The sequence below is a fragment of the Amphimedon queenslandica genome, unplaced genomic scaffold (assembly GCF_000090795.2).
Source record: "Amphimedon queenslandica unplaced genomic scaffold, v1.1 AMPQUscaffold_13153, whole genome shotgun sequence".
Classification (NCBI taxonomy): domain Eukaryota; kingdom Metazoa; phylum Porifera; class Demospongiae; order Haplosclerida; family Niphatidae; genus Amphimedon; species Amphimedon queenslandica.
The window spans coordinates 5,287-21,368 of NW_003546611.1; the positions used below are offsets into that span (position 1 = coordinate 5,287).

General features: G+C 34.8%; 3 protein-coding genes across 4 annotated transcripts in view; 1 reads left to right on the forward strand and 2 right to left on the reverse strand.

Annotated features, from left to right (window-relative positions):
- The window catches only part of LOC100640129 (uncharacterized), a 9,099-nt gene extending 4,615 nt beyond the window's left edge, over positions 1–4,484 (reverse strand). The window contains exons 1-3 of one of the 2 annotated variants that reach the window (XM_003389068.2): positions 3,777–4,484; positions 3,336–3,460; positions 2,432–2,691 (exon numbers count right to left, since the gene is read on the reverse strand). In XM_003389068.2, coding sequence (XP_003389116.1) covers positions 2,607–2,691; positions 3,336–3,460; positions 3,777–4,469 — 903 coding nt within the window. In that variant the 5' untranslated portion in view covers positions 4,470–4,484 and the 3' untranslated portion in view covers positions 2,432–2,606. Of the gene's footprint in view, positions 1–2,431; positions 2,692–3,335; positions 3,461–3,776 lie in introns of those variants that run through there. The other variant, XM_020000797.1, reaches the window with a different exon arrangement.
- Positions 4,485–4,549: 65 nt separating this feature from the next.
- On the reverse strand, positions 4,550–6,906 carry LOC100640255 (uncharacterized). Its single transcript, XM_003389069.3, has 3 exons — positions 6,215–6,906; positions 4,831–4,955; positions 4,550–4,776 (listed from the first exon to the last, which is right to left on the reverse strand). The coding sequence occupies exons 1-3, from the start codon at positions 6,566–6,568 to the stop codon at positions 4,680–4,682; spliced, it is 576 nt and encodes a 191-aa protein (XP_003389117.1). The 5' UTR covers positions 6,569–6,906; the 3' UTR covers positions 4,550–4,679.
- A 127-nt stretch (positions 6,907–7,033) lies between these two features.
- Positions 7,034–14,478, forward strand: LOC109584894 (NACHT, LRR and PYD domains-containing protein 3-like). Its single transcript, XM_020000798.1, has 4 exons — positions 7,034–7,579; positions 8,530–9,048; positions 9,096–9,194; positions 11,795–14,478. Exons 1-4 carry the CDS (start codon positions 7,165–7,167, stop codon positions 14,302–14,304), a joined length of 3,543 nt encoding a protein of 1,180 aa, XP_019856357.1. The 5' UTR covers positions 7,034–7,164; the 3' UTR covers positions 14,305–14,478.
- Positions 14,479–16,082: the final 1,604 nt, after the last annotated feature.

The following is a 16,082-nucleotide window of genomic DNA, read 5'->3' on the forward strand; positions in this document are numbered from 1 at the left end:
ATTCATTGAAGTCAGGAAGGCTCCCTGTTACATTGCTGTTAACTTTAGAGACAACACCATTAGCGCATTCATTGAAGTCAGGAAGGCTCCCTGTTACATTGCTGTTAACTTTAGAGACAACACCATTAGCCCATTCACTGAAGTCAGGAAGGCTCCCTGTTACATTGCTGTTAACTTTAGAGACAACACCATTAGCCCATTCATTGAAGTCAGGAAGGCTCCCTGTTACATTGCTGTTAACTTTAGAGACAACACCATTAGCCCATTCATTGAAGTCAGGAAGGCTCCCTGTTACATTGCTGTTAACTTTAGAGACAACACCATTAGCCCATTCACTGAAGTCAGGAAGGCTCCCTGTTACATTGCTGTTAACTTCAGAGACAACACCATTAGCCCATTCATTGAAGTCAGGAAGGCTCCCTGTTACATTGCTGTTAACTTTAGAGACAACACCATTAGCCCATTCATTGAAGTCAGGAAGGCTCTGTGTAACTTCAGAGACAACACCATTAGCCCATTCATTGAAATCAGGAAGGCTCCCTGTTACATTGCTGTTAACTTTAGAGACAACACCATTAGCCCATTCATTGAAGTCAGGAAGGCTCCCTGTTACATTGCTGTTAACTTTAGAGACAACACCATTAGCCCATTCACTGAAGTCAGGAAGGCTCCCTGTTACATTGCTGTTAACTTTAGAGACAACACCGTTAGCCCATTCACTGAAGTCAGGAAGGCTCCCTGTTACATTGCTGTTAACTTCAGAGACAACACCATTAGCCCATTCATTGAAGTCAGGAAGGCTCCCTGTTACATTGCTGTTAACTTTAGAGACAACACGATTAGCCCATTCATCAAAGTCAGGAAGGCTTTGGTGAACTTTAATGACTATATTATCAGACCACTCTGTGAAGTTAGGAAAGACTATGTTACCAGTGCTAGCAATACCTCCAGCAGTACTAGTACTGGTACTGGTATGATCAGGTGAGATGGCATCTCTGGCATATAATTGTAGCAGCATTAAACTAAGTATTGCCAGCAGTAGGAATACCATGAGGCACTGTAATGCAGCTATAACAAGTAATAATCTTTTCCATGTTGTCTGCTCTGATGCTTTTTTCCTTGGTGTTGTTTCCGTTGGTCGAACATCATCTCTTCTTGCATTAGTACTAAAATCTAGCATTTCATAGTGATTCCCCTCATTCTGTAAAGCAAATGATGGCTCCTCAAGCTCATATTTATTTTTTTCTGCCATTGTATTTCTTGCAGCTGAAATCACAGGATCTGTTCAAAATTTTCACAAGTAGTTGTTTATGAAGTTACAGTAGCAGTATTTATAGCATTATCAAACTGAGTAGCACGTAGATCTACTATCATAATTTGTAGTAATGTTTCCATAAAAGGGCATTATAATACAGAGAAAGGGTAGCTGGATTTTGTGTGGATATGTTGCTGCTAATAAATAATTGTGACGATACTCAGTTTCAGTATAACCTGCTGCTATTCAAGACCAAACATGTAACTTTTATACTTCTTAGTCATTGATGAACGTCTCTAAATATGGCTTACTCAAAGCAAGAGTATATAATGGGGGAAAGGTTCCCCCCATTATACCTTAAGCCTACTATTTTTAGCGTCTACTAAATTTAGCTATATTAGCGAGTGAGCTTTAAATCGCTAAATTAAATAGACTCCAAAATAATTATAATTCATCACAATGGTTATTATTAATAGTTAATTTGGTTAAAAACGCTAAAATTAGTAACGGTAAACATGACTTTTGCTGATTTTGCTAAAATTAGTAGACGCAAATAATAGTAGGCTTAAGGTATACTCTTGCTCAAAGTGATGCAAAATTAACCCTCTTTTTTGTAACATAATCAGTTAAGCATTGTAGCTATCTATAAACAACCTCTTAAAAATTTAAGTTTCAAAAAATACCTTTATAATATATTGCTATGCATAAATGAAAATGGATATTTGTCTGGTGTGTATCTAAATTTAACTGTAATATGTATATGTCATCTCATCTCACCAATGGTAAACATGTCTGATTGATTCCTGTAAACATGATTATGAATAGACTTGACCCATCAACTGTTGCTTTGACTTGTACTGTACTTTGACTTAATAAAATAAACTGAGGCATTGTTGTATTGAATATCAGCTTATGTTATATATTGTCAAGTGTGCTACTGGTTGTTGCTCATGTCAACTTAGCAATCTTGACTAGGGAGGCTTGCACCCAAAAATGAAAATTGAGATTATTGCTTATTTTTAATGTAAACTACCCAAATAGACTATTCCTAGTTGCATTCTTGCATTGCACTTGCTTTGGGAAAGTTAGAGCTTGTTAAAGTTGCTGGTGGCCATTGCTTCCTGTTAGGGGGGCGCGGAAAATATTTCAATTTAAATGTAGAACATAAAAATAAAATTGTGCTACAAAATGTGTATTTTGTCAGTCTACTCCTGACAAAGTACTTGTTAAAAAAAGCTCAACTTGTCAGGGACAAAAAGTAAAAAGATAAAAATGAATGAGGACACAATGCCTCTATCACAAAAAACTATAAGATAAAAGTTAATGTCACATAATGAAGACCTGTTCTGTGCTAATGAAGAAGTATTGATTTCAATGATTCTTGATCTTCAAGAGTAAACCCAATGGATTCCAGATATTGACTGGTACTACCATATCTAATCAAAAAATAATTTATTAATAACGTTAGTATGTGAATCAAATTTTGCATGTAAAGTGCTGTGAAAATGGTACCTCATTTTATTATCAATAATTTTTTCATAATTTTGCAAAAAAATTCATTTGTTATGTTTTAGGTTTTCAAGGACAATCCACTGCTAACTTGTAAAAAATTATTCCCGTGAACCACACATTGTATGGTCTTTACAATAAATTCACAAGCTACAAGTGTCTGCATCAGGATTCCCATAGGATTTTGGCATAGTGCTCATGCAGCTTTTTGTCAGTGGATTGTCAAGTTACTCAAAAATTGAACCAAATGCCCTGTACTGTACTATAATATAAGATTTCAGCCAAATTTTGTTAAAAATAAAAAGAAGACAATTCTTTGTTTTTATAATTTTCTGACATATACATGTCCTTACGTTGTGTAGAAAGTTTGAACTGATTATGATCAAGTTTGAGTTTTGATCAATTGTTTAAGTTGCTCTATGTAGTGTATTGTAGTGCTTTTCAGCTTATGAAGCTCATGCTGTTTAGCTCACTTATTACCATGCTTTGTGGGAAACCCTGATCTGCACTGAAAAAATATCATGCCATAGTAGTTTTATTCTAATTTTAGTATCATGTTACCACTACTGACCTTTTGTCTATTTCATTAAGTACTTTAAGCATTGTATCAGCTTTAGCCTGGCAACTGTGCTCTGCCATGCCCCAATTGACAATGAGATCATCATACATCTCATTTCTCATTGACACCAATCCATCCTACAATAGAATAGAATAACTTAATAAAAATAATAATAGAGTAAAAGATACAGTAATAATACTGCATAAGTGCCATACTTAACTATAATAGGTTTTGTACACATAATAACAACAACAACATTCCTTTTTACATGGAGATGGCAACATCTTGACTACTTTTCTACTCAAGGGAATAAGTATTTACTACATTATGAAAGGAATTGTGTCATGCTGTCCTTCAGTGTAGTCTAGTGTAGCAGTGGCAATAAGGACAATTGTATTTGTTGGAACTGAACACCATTCCTATACATGTACAGTACATGATTATGTAACTTACTTCAGAGGAAGCATAGTCCATAGCAATGGTCTCTCTCTCTACTCCAATGCAGTCCAGTATAAGAGCCACTAGGACTCCAGTCCTATCCTTACCATACACACAGTGTATCAATACTGGTAGGTTCTCTTCATGCGAGAGCAACAGTTTTAACATACCGCTAAATACAGGCTTGCTATATTCGAGATAGTCCATGTATTGCTGGTAAAGCGATTGATGCCGAATAACCAATCGACTGTATAGTCTCGGGAAGAAGTGTGTACCAAATATCTTGTCGATGGGTAGTAGAAACATTACAGCAAGTATCGTAATGATGATATTGACCTGGTTTCCTATGTGTCGTATTAGTTCTTTACTAAATACGTCAAAGAGGTATCGTCGACCTACAGAGGTGTCCTTGTGTTCCGTGAGATCACTGGTTTTATTGTCTGTGATTACAGTAGGTGTGTAGAGGTTGTCGAGTGGTCTGGAGGTCAGTTTTCTGTATTCTTTCTCTCCTCTGATGTCAATGATTGACTTTATCCCCAACTGGAGGAATAACGACTTGTCCTTGGCCGTGACGTAGTCTGTCTTGGCGGAGCGATAAAGGAGTCCATCTTTTACTTGCTGTCCTCTCTTGTTGGTCAGTCCACGACCTCCTGCTTGACGGAAATTTGGAAGACTTTCGAAAACTTCATTGACTCCACTGGTCGCCATTTTGATTTAACCCCGCTCACCAAAAATTAACTAATAATTAATTTTTTCGTTTTTACTAATTTTTATTAAAATAATAATAATATTATTATAAATAATTATTTCTGCTTCTATGCAAATTAGTTAGTTCTATACAAGATTGAATTAATGTATAGTAATAATACACTCAAACAGTATTGATAAGATTTAATTATTCATTCCACGTCTGGCTAATTATTCAGACTCTGGTTCCAAAAACAATCTTTTAAAATGTTCCTGCTCCTTCAAAGTGAACCCTCCAGACAATAAATACTCCGACATTGATCCATAACTAACAAAAAAATGTAACAAAATAATATTTAAATTCACAGCTGCAGTTTCTAACTTTTTCTCAATGTGTTCAAGGACTTCTTCCATCGTTTCCCTCTCAGCATAAGTACACTCTAACTTGAAACCATATCTCTCCACAATCTCTTGATACACTCTATCCTTGATGCATAACAGACCATCCTACAGTAACATAAGATGTTTGAACACAAAAAATTAATTAATAAATTCTTTGGATTGTGAACCAAATATCACGTACACATACACAATAATAAATTTATACTATATATATGATGTTCATGAGAACATACCTTAAGGAGCATGTACTTATTTTAGCGATTTTCATGATACTGACATTTGGCTGGTATTCAATTTAGCGTTTTCGATCATTTAATATTTTAATGATTTAATGAGAAATTAAAGTTATGCATTAGCACGGACTCAAGTTAGCAATTTTTTTAAAATCACTAAAATTTGCTAAATTAAATACCCGCTAACAAGTTTCTGTGAGTATCATGCGCTAGTATAACCACTCCATGATTTATCATCAAAAATAGCCTTGGTAAGGGTTTCCCAGGCATGAGCTTCATGAGATAACAAGCACTACAATACAGTGCATGGCATTTGGAATAACTTTTTTTTAAATTTAAACTTAATTGGAATCAGTTCAAAATTGCTATATACAACACTAGTCTCTGCTGTACTACTTTGGCTGCAAACTCTAAAAATCCATATAAAAATCTAAACTTGATCAAAATTAATTCATACTTTCTACACAACATGAGTACATGTATGTGTATCAGAAAAAATTATAAAAAGAGCAACTATCTCCTTTTCATTTTTGATGAAATTTGGCTGAAATCCCTGTACTATTTATACAGGGACTTTGGCTCAATTTTGGAGCAACTTTTAAAATTCATAAAAAATTTAAACTTGATCAGAATTAATTCATACTTTCTACACAACATGAGTACATGTATGTGTATCAGAAAAAATTATAAAAATGAGCAATTCTCTCCTTTTCATTTTTGATGAAATTTGGCCAAAATCCCTGTACTATAGTACAGGGACTTTAGCTCAATTTTGGAGCAAATTAAAAAATTTGTAAAAAATCTAAACTTGATCAGAATTAATTCATACTTTCTACACAACCTAAGTACATGTATGTGTATTAGAAAAAATTATAAAAATGCAGAAATCTCTCCTTTTGATTTTTGTCGAAATACCCTGTACTATTATAGTACAGGGGCCTGGCCCAATTTCGAGCAACTTGACAACTCAGTGAAGTTCCCATGGAAGTTTTTATTTAGCATGCTTACATGTACCTCATGCATACTAAACAGAAAGTTCAAGGAAGACATAATAATAAGTTTTAGAAATTAACATGAATGTAGATAATGTTGCTTTAAATAAAAGATAACATCTATTATAATAATTATTACCTGTGATTCAGCATAATCTCTTATAATATCCTCGCTTTCAACCTCCAGTAGACCAAGTACAACGGCGACCAGTAAACCAGTTCTATCCTTACCATGGGCACAATGTATTAGCATCGGTAGGGAATCCTCTCTACACATGAAACGAATCACGTCTATGATAACTGGTTTAGCCAGTTCCACTACATCAATGTACTGCTTAGCAACAGAGAAGTGGTTGAGGACAAGCCAGGTGTAGAACTTCACGAATAAATGAAGTCCACTAAGCCAGTCAATGAGAACTAAGATGAGCGAGAGCCAACGGACAATGAAATTTGCTTGCGTAAAGATGTGCCATATAATCTTCATTGTCCACATGTTCACAAGGTAGCGACGACCGGCCGTGTTATCGGAAGGGGGTGGGGAGGTGGAGCGGGTTTGTCCCCCCCAGCGAAGGGAGGTTTCATACGACGGACATTGCCGCTCTTGAGTATCCAAACCGGATAAATATCATCCAGTAATTTGGAGCCGTCTGATCTCTCGTACTCCGATTGTCTTCTGAGGTCTATGATTGACTTGATTCCCAATTGGAGAAAGAGTGACTTGTCCTTTGGAGTAACGAAGTCTGTCCTGGAGGAGCGATAAAGGAGCCCGTCTTTCACTCTCTGTCCTCTCTTGTTGGTTAGCCCACGACCTCCTGCTTGACGGAAGTTTGGAAGATTCTCAAAAACTATTGGCTCTTCATCAGACGCCATGATGGAACGGATTGGAACCCCACCTTTTGGGGGGATGGGCGCGGCTATTATTGTTATGATCACGTGGTCTGATTGGGTGGATCTGCACTGGAGCTAGCTCGCTCTCTCGCTAGCTTACCGTGATGGCTGTAGTCTAGCCAAGCGGCCCAAGCCTTTGATGAGACAAGCTCAAACTACAGTCTGCACAGCTTTTTTCAGTTTTAATGCTTGGACCTAACTATGGTCAGCCCACTGAGCCCAGATACTGGGGAACTGGTCTCACCACAGCCTGGCGAGACTGCGGATGACTGGTCAGGGGGTCAAAGTGTTGAAAAAATTCTAACCAAATTCTCGCTGTTTAAACGTGATCTCGATAAACCTACCATTTCTGATGATGCTGTTTTTAAGAGTCTCGAGCTTAATTTTGACTATCAGTTGGGTATTCATCTTGGCCTGTCTAAGTCAGATGTGAAAGCCATCAAAAATGACCATAACTCGGATCAAAATAGAGTGGTTTCTTTGTTCTGGAGATGGCAAGAAGTAAAGGGATCGGATGCAACTTACCTCTCATTAATGAAAGCTCTTATTGAATGTGAAAACAAAGAAGCTGCAGAGAAGTTGTGTCAGTACTATCAGGACAAGCACCAGAAATCAAGTCAGTAGCTATAGAGTAGATACACTAGTTTGCAATTTCATTGAAATTATGCCATGGAATTTTTGTCTGCAGAAAAATTGTCCTATGTTAAATCATAGACTGATTTATAAATTATAATTATAAATAGATTTACCCCAACCTCTAATCTAAATTGTAACTGTATAGTAACCCGGACAGACAAATATTCTGTGACAGTCACATGATATCAGTCATACCACCTTTGATAATGCCATTATAGTGCTTTATTTTGGTAATTTTGTTGTAAATTTGTAATTGGTAGTTCAGTGGTCATTTTGACAACTTGCAACATATGATTTAACTGTAAAATCATCAGTTCATTCATAACTGTATTAGGACATTCCACTGTTCACATCCCTTTCAATTACAGAAGCGGGCCTGTCAGGAAAAAATTGCCAAAACTTTATCCATCCAAAATTTCCAGCTATAATGTAGTTCCCTGGCAATATTTATTGGACTAAATTTGGCATAAACCCCATGCAAGCCTATGAATCATGACAAGCCTAATGCAGGTGGGCATGTTTATTCTTTTCATTAAAATTTAGTCATCATCATGATTAATGAAAATGCAATAATGAATAATGATCTGGAAACCATATGGGTGGGTTAACTGGCTTAATGGGCATTTCAGTAGATTTTTGATAGTATATAAGTAACAATTGTAGTTTCATCACATCATGCAGTCTTTCTTTGCTAAAGGAATGTATTAGAAAAGCATGGTTGAGCTACTTTGAACATAAAGCTATGATAACAAAAAATCCAATGACTTATCAAAAGTCTTTCTTCTTGCCATCGAACATCATGGTCAATTATCATAACTCACATTCTGACACAGGCAACTTTAATTTGTTTTCTGAAATATAAACTGCTAGTAGATCTGGCAGCGAATAAAATTTTATCATCTGTCACCTTAAATGTGATTTCTTATACAGGTACTAATGAGTTTAAAAGACAGTTTTCTCATCCTGCATTACCTCCTAATACTGATCATGTCAAATACAATCATTCTGTAAGTTCTCCTGAAAAGATGTCATTTACAAATGAGTTTCAAAAACAGTCATCTCATCCTACATTACCTCCTTATATTGATCAACCCAAATACAATCATTCTGTTACTTCTGAGAAGGTGATGTTGGAAGAGAACACTAGCAATGACGCATGGAAGATTTTCGACAGATATCACGATCAATTAGTCAATATACTTCGAAAAGATGCCATTTTCTGTGACAGTATTCTCAAGATTTTAACTGATAAATTTCTAATTGGAATAGCAGAGAGAGATGCTGTTCAGCAGCTGTCAAATTTGGATATTAAAATTAAAGCTATTGTGAGATGTGTTTCTATCTTCATCAGCAAGGCTAGACAGCCCACACGTGCCTTTGTAAAATTTTCAGCCATCATTGAAGAATTTGGTAATTTTAGAGCTATTTATGAAGAAATGAAGATTAAAGGTAATATACTAAACATTATATTCATTATTAATAGTTTTTATTTTTAGCTTCTGCTGTTGGAATTATTATCAAAACTCCTGCAAAGCTAGCAAAAGCAAAAGAGCCTCCATCCCTCACAAGCAAGGGAGCTTCTGCTGATTTTTCAGGTAATTTTTACTGGAACATTGTCTAAAGAATAATTAATAATGTTCTCAAAAAAGCCTGGGCTTCTATATCCTATCATTAATTGAACGGAAGGTTCCAGCATGTAGTCCCAATGGCCCAGCCTTCCAATGGGTATGTGAGATGAAGAGTGAGCTACTATTATTCATTCAATTGCTTAGTTTGTCTGGTATAGGAAGCTCTTATGTCCCAGCAGCCATGAAAATTTGGCCCCAGTCAAAAAGTGCATGATTCTGCTATGAAATATTGGTCCACTGTGATTCTAAATATTGGTGCTCTAAATTCAAAAATAAATAATTTTTTAAATTTTCTATCATAATTCATTCTGAAAGTTCGTTTTAATTATTATTACCATATAGTGGGTAATTTTGGAGGGGATTAAATTTGGCAAATTTGGCGTTTTGATAGCCATTCACGAAAATGAAAATTCACCATTTTGAGCTATTATACGCATGCTCAATGGCACGTGGCCACAAATTCGCCAAATTAAAAATCCGCCAATCACCAAAATTTAGCGATTCGCCAAAATTTAGTCCCTCCAAATTTACCCGCTATACGGTAGTCCATGTGGTTCTAATTTTATCACTTTTCAATACGAGAGCAGGATACCAGGTTATGAGTTAGGATACAGCTGATTTTGTCTATTAATAAATCCCTCCAAATTTGACAAAATAATTAATTTAAAAGCTTCATAACTGCACTCCCACCAAAAATTCATTTTTAAATTGATAAGTACAAAACTTGATGTGACTAATTTTTAGAGGAATTACTAATTTCTAAATTACTTTTAATATCAAAACAATAAAAACATTATAATTTTTAACCTAAAATCTAACTCTAAATAACATCCTATACCTTAAACCAATTTTAGGCAGGACAATGACAATCAATATTTTTGCATGGCCACCATCATTATGATTTTTAATAATCATCATAACTGTAGATAGTAGGGTGCTTTGATCAAAAAGTTAATTTTCAGAATTCGATATGCTATGCTAAAAGGGAATCCAAATTATCTAAAACTTTTTATATGGCTTATAAAGAAAGTGTAATAATAAGAGTAACCGGGCCATTTTTATGAATTGGTCAGCTTCATATTGTAGAATTGATTTTAAAAATCATGATAAGGAGTAGCATCATAACCAAGTTTTGCAATGAAGGAGTGTTTTAAATAAAAATTTAGTTTTGATAAGAATCAGCTAAAATTTGTACATACTGTAACATAAGAACATGTATATGGATCATTAAAAATTTAGAAAAATGGAGAATGTTCTCGAAATTTTGATGGAATACCACATACTACCATAGTTGTAGTGGGAAATTTTGGAGGGACTAAATTTGGTAAATTGCTAAATTTTGGTGATTGGTGAATTTTAATTTGGCGAATTTGTGGCCACAGGCCATTGGCATGCGTATAAAGACTTGAACTGGTGGATTTTATTTTGACGAATGGCTATCAAAATCCCAAATGTTCCAAATTTAATTATCTCCAAAATTTCCTGCTATACAATATAAGTGCACTGTCTGTTTTGAAGCAATTTTACAAATTTCTAAAAAAATTAATTCTGATCAAAATACATAAGAGCCTGCACTGCACATTAGATTATGTAATAACAATTAAGAGTTCTCTGCTCTGAGCAATTTTTGAGGATGGGAGGCTACAAATTAGTGCTGGGCGATAGTATCGATATATGCCATGGTCGCGATAGTAATCTACTATCACTATCGTGATAGTTGAATCAACACTATCATGATTGACACATGGTACGCATTATCAAACACATGGTTACTTTAATTAGTTAGTTCAGCTGTGAAAATGGAAGATGTTATCATTAGTAGCAGTACTGCCCCCCAAAAAACAGAAATATTGCCTTTACCTGGTGCTACTAGTATTGTATGGAAGTATTTTAGCTTTCCTGCAGTTGATGGTAAAATTTCTGAGTGCTTGACTAACCTCCAAAAGGCTCATGCAGAAATTTCAAGATATTCTTTAGAGCCTATTAGCTACTAGATATATAATCCTTTGGCATGGTGGAACACAAATTCCTTTTGTTATCTAATATTAGCTAGGAAATATTTATGTATACCGGTGGCGTCTGTTCCCTCTGAATGTGTATTTATAGTACTGCTGGGAATATAGTTACTAAAAAAAGAGCTTGTCTACATCCAGAAACTGTTCTTCTAGCTGAAAACCTCAAATATTCATTTACCTTTCATCCTTTTGCCTATTTTGTTACATTAAATAAATACATTCAAATATATTCAAATTAATTGTTAATATCGTGATAGTATCACTATCGTTAAAATTTTAAGAACTATCAATTGTGATATGATAGTAGCACTATCACCCAGCACTACTAGAAATGTACCCTTTTAAAAATCATCTTATGTATATGATTTTATCTAAAAACTAACAAAATTAATTTTTAGATTTCCACAGCGGATTTCACTTCTGTTTGAACACTGTATGAGGTGTGAGTTGATTTTTTGTGCATGGTTCATGAGGTGCAATGATCTCCACGCATACTCAATGTTCAAATGCAAATGAAATCCACTGTCTAAATTTTAAAATGATTATTTATAGATGCAGATGATGCTGGTCATGATGAATCTCTGTTAACTCCATCTATGAAGAAGTATTCACGTTATTTGAAGAGCTGCTATAAAAAAGAAAGGCCTGATCGAAAATGGTCCTTAGGAAATGTTCCGTCTAAAATTTACATTAATCTGGCTGTTGTTTGTAAAAATGAAGATTATCGTAATCCTTTCTCAAATTCCACAATACATGGAACCAATGATGATATTTTTGGTTATAAAGAGCCTCTATCACTTGAAGAGTTATGCAGGATTGAGTATGGAGATGCTATTTTGATTGAGGGTGCCCCAGGGATAGGAAAGTCAATGCTTGCATTTGAGATGTGCAGTCGTTGGGTCAAGGGAGAAGCATTAAAAAAATATCCTCTTTTATTATTACTTCGTCTGAGAGATAGGGTTATACAAAATTGTAAATCAGTAAAAGATCTCTTGGGTTGTTTCTTGAAGGAGCAGAGTTGGAAGGATGCTGCTGTTCAAGATATTATCGATAATGGCGGAGAGGGTCTCATTGTTATACTTGAAGGATTTGATGAGCTACCAGAGCATCTAACAAAGCGTGGTTCCTTATTTTTCCAGTTTTCAAATGAGCTGCCGTGTGCAACCTTAGTTTTTACCAGTCGTCCATCAGCCAAACACTATCTAAAAAATGAAATTGAGTTTGAGCGCCATGTTGAAGTGATTGGATTTAAAAAGGAAAATATAGATGAATATATTGAAAAATTTTGTAATAATAACAGTGAACATATTGCAACTCTCAATCAACATTTAGACGAATCACCAAAAGTACGAGATTGTCTCTACATTCCTGTCAATCTTGTTATTGTATGCGATATTTTTCAGAAGTACATAATGAGCGAAGAGCAAGTACCATTTAAAGGCATTGTAACATCAACTAAACTATATGAGGCAATGATTAAAATGTTACTGTATCGACACATTAAAAGTCAAACACAAGAGCTAGTAAGAGTCGACTTACATAATCTTCCTCATCCCATTAAAGAAAAGTTCACCACTCTTTGTCAAATAGCTTATAATGGCTTAAGAAATCGTGCCACAAAGCTCTTGTATTATGCTGATGACGATTTTGAGACACTTGGAATGATGCAGAAAGAAGTTCAAGTTTATCCAGGGACAGGTGATGTCACTGCTTATTCCTTTCTTCATCTCACTATTCAAGAGTTTCTTGCAGCTTACCACATTTCTCAAATGCAAAAAGCTGAAATTGAAGTTATCTTTAATAAATTAAAGAATGTTATGAAATTTAAAACCATGCTTTGTTTTTTATCTGGTTTGACAGGGCTTCAGTCAATCACCCCACACTTTGATCACAATTTGTATAAATTGAACTTATTTCATTACCTGTATGAATCTGGAAATGAATCCCTTGTGAAAATGTTATTCGGTAACAAAGATGAATTTTACAAGGTTCGGCGCCTAATTCCTTCACCCTCGCCTCAAGACATGTTCATTCTTGGTAAGTGTATAGCACTTAGTAGCTGTCAATGGGGACTAAGCTTTACACTCCGTGGAATGACTTTTGAGCACATTCAAAAATTTCAGACAGGATTATTTTCTGTGGAGTGTGACCTATCATGTACAATAAAGGATATCAGTTTTTCTCTTAATCCAATTGGAGATGAAGGAATGATGGAATTGCTCAAATTTCCTGAGCATGTTATTAAAAATTTGGTTTCACTGCAACTAATGAGCTGTCACTTACACTCTCATGCTGCAACAGAATTTTCAAAAGAGCTGAAAAAGTTTTCTAGCCTGAAAACATTATTTTTTCATAACAACTTGTTTAAGGAAGGTGAACAGCTCTGCCTGATAGAAGCCATGATACCACTTCAATATCATTATGTTACTCTTTCTAAGCTCAGTCCTGATGAGTGTGAAGTACTTCTAACCAAAGTTTCTAGTATTACTGAAGTTTATCTATACCAGTTGGGATCCAGTAGCATTGAAAAGGTCATTGAATGCTTACCTAACTCACTGTCTCTCGAAGTTCTACACATTGAACAAAGTCATTGCACTCCAGAGAACCTCAGCCTCCTACCCACAACACTCCCTTCCTCTACTCTCACTAAACTAGAGCTAGTTAATTGTGCCATTGATTCTAGCAGTGTTCGTACTGTTATTGATGCAGTGCTAATGTCCCCTCATCTGGAAGCTCTTAATTTGAGGGATAATTTTATTGACGATGAAGGAAGTGCTCATTTGTGCTCTATGCTCAAGCAGCTTTTTGGCTTGTCTGAAGAACCTGCTACTGACTACGACAGCAGTTACAGTTTCAAGAAATTAAAATTCCTTGACATTGGGCATAATCCGTTTACGGGACATGGAATATCAAGTTTCATCGATGAACTAGCTCACTTCAAGAGTGATAGCATTAACTTCATTCTCTCTTTATCACTTGGTTGGAAGGATCAACTTTGTGAACATGTTTCTTTTACAAAAGCTGAGCAGCATTTAAAATTTGAATGCAATGAGGATAATTGAATGTACATTTTAAAATTTTTATAGTGATGCCGAGCTATTTTTCATACACAATTTTTATTTCATTTTGTTCTGCCAATTAGTTCTGTTGCACATACACTTGCTGTGGAATGTCATGTCAGTATTATACATCTTTGTACAACTTTTTTATCTAACCATTTAGATTCATAATCGTAATTTGTATGGACAAAGTAAAACCTACATTATAATAGCTATTCAATATTACTAATTACTAACTCAAGCAACCAGGCCACATTAGTTAACATGCAGATGCTATCATAAACTCCTTCCATTAGTTTCTGACAATTTTTTCAACTTCTTTGTTTTGATGAATTAGCCGCAGGTTCAAGAGTGATAGCACTAATTTCATTCTCTCTTTATCACTTGGTTGGAAGGATCTAGTTTGCGAACATGTTTCTTTTACAAAAGTTGAGCAGCATTTAAATTTAGAATGATTGTGAGTGCAAATTTTTGCTTTTAATTACATGTTATTACATAATATTAATGAGATCGTAGATCTATTCTATATACTGCATTTGTACTATAATCAAAACATACCACTTATTTCACCACACTTGCCCACTGCAATCATTCACTATTGGGTAGAATCAGGGATTTAATATACAATGTAAGATATTAACTTTAATAACTAACAAAAAATGTAACAAAATAATATTTAAATTCACAGCTGCAGTTTCTAACTTTGTCTCAATGTGTTCAAGGACTTCTTCCATTGTTTCCCTCTCAGCATACGTACATTCCAACTTGAAACCATATCTCTCCACAATCTCTTGATATACTCTATCCTTGATGCATAACAGACCATCCTACAGTAACATATGATGTTTGAACACAGAAAATTAATTAATAAATTCTTTGGGTTGTGAGCCAAATATTACGTACACATACACAATAATAAATTTATACTATATATATGATGTTCATGAGAACTACCTTAAGGAGCACGTACTTATTTTAGCCATTTTCATGATACTGACATTTGGCTGGTATTCATTTTAGCGTTTTTGATCATTTAATATTAATAAGTATTAATGATTTATAATCAGAAATTAAAGTTATGTGTTAGCGTGGACTCAAGTTAGCAATTTTTAAAAAATCACTAAAATTTGCTAAATTAAATACCAGCTTACAAGTTTTTTGTGAGTATCATGCGCTAGTGTAACCACTCCATGATTTATCATCAAAAATAACCTTAGTAAGGGTTTCCCAGGCATGAGCTTCATGAGATAACAAGCACTACAATACAGTGCATGGCATTTGGAGCAACTTTTTAAAAAATTTAAACTTAATTGGAATCAGTTCAAAATTGCTATATATAACACTAGTCTCTGCTGTACTACTTTCGCTGCAAATTCTAAAAATTCATAAAAAATTTAAACTTAATCGGGAATAATTAAAACTTTCTACACAACATGAGTACATGTATGTGTATCAGAAAAAATTATAAAAATGAGCAATTCTCTCCTTTTCATTTTTGATGAAATTTGGCCGAAATCCCTGTACTATAGTACAGTGTAGGAGGGAACTGAGCCCTTAAATAAACATTTTTAGAAAATAGATACAACACAAGGAAACATAATAGGTTAACAAATGAGATAATAATAACGGAAATAAGTGATAGAAAAATAATAAGATAAGATAAAAAGAATAGGTTAGGTTAGTGTGAGACGAGCTTCTGAAATAGCTCTGCAGAAATCGTTTGAGTCTAATGATCTCACTCTCGACCGTGATCCTCGTAAGCACCTGATTGCTGCCTGAGA

What these genes read in the sequence shown, in the direction of transcription:
- LOC100640255 (XM_003389069.3), bottom strand. Translation starts at nt 6,568, where the DNA reads ATGTGGACAATGAAGATTATATGGCACATCTTTACGCAAGCAAATTTC. An exon ending in GAGATTATGCTGAATCACAG is followed by an intron (nt 4,956 to 6,214) that starts GTAATAATTATT and finishes ATGTTACTGTAG; the next exon opens with GATGGTCTGTTATGCATCAA. An exon ending in CTTGAACACATTGAGAAAAA is followed by an intron (nt 4,777 to 4,830) that starts GTTAGAAACTGC and finishes TTTTTTTGTTAG; the next exon opens with TTATGGATCAATGTCGGAGT.
- LOC109584894 (XM_020000798.1), top strand. Translation starts at nt 7,165, where the DNA reads ATGGTCAGCCCACTGAGCCCAGATACTGGGGAACTGGTCTCACCACAG. An exon ending in TGAAGAAATGAAGATTAAAG is followed by an intron (nt 9,049 to 9,095) that starts GTAATATACTAA and finishes TTTTATTTTTAG; the next exon opens with CTTCTGCTGTTGGAATTATT. An exon ending in AGCTTCTGCTGATTTTTCAG is followed by an intron (nt 9,195 to 11,794) that starts GTAATTTTTACT and finishes GATTATTTATAG; the next exon opens with ATGCAGATGATGCTGGTCAT.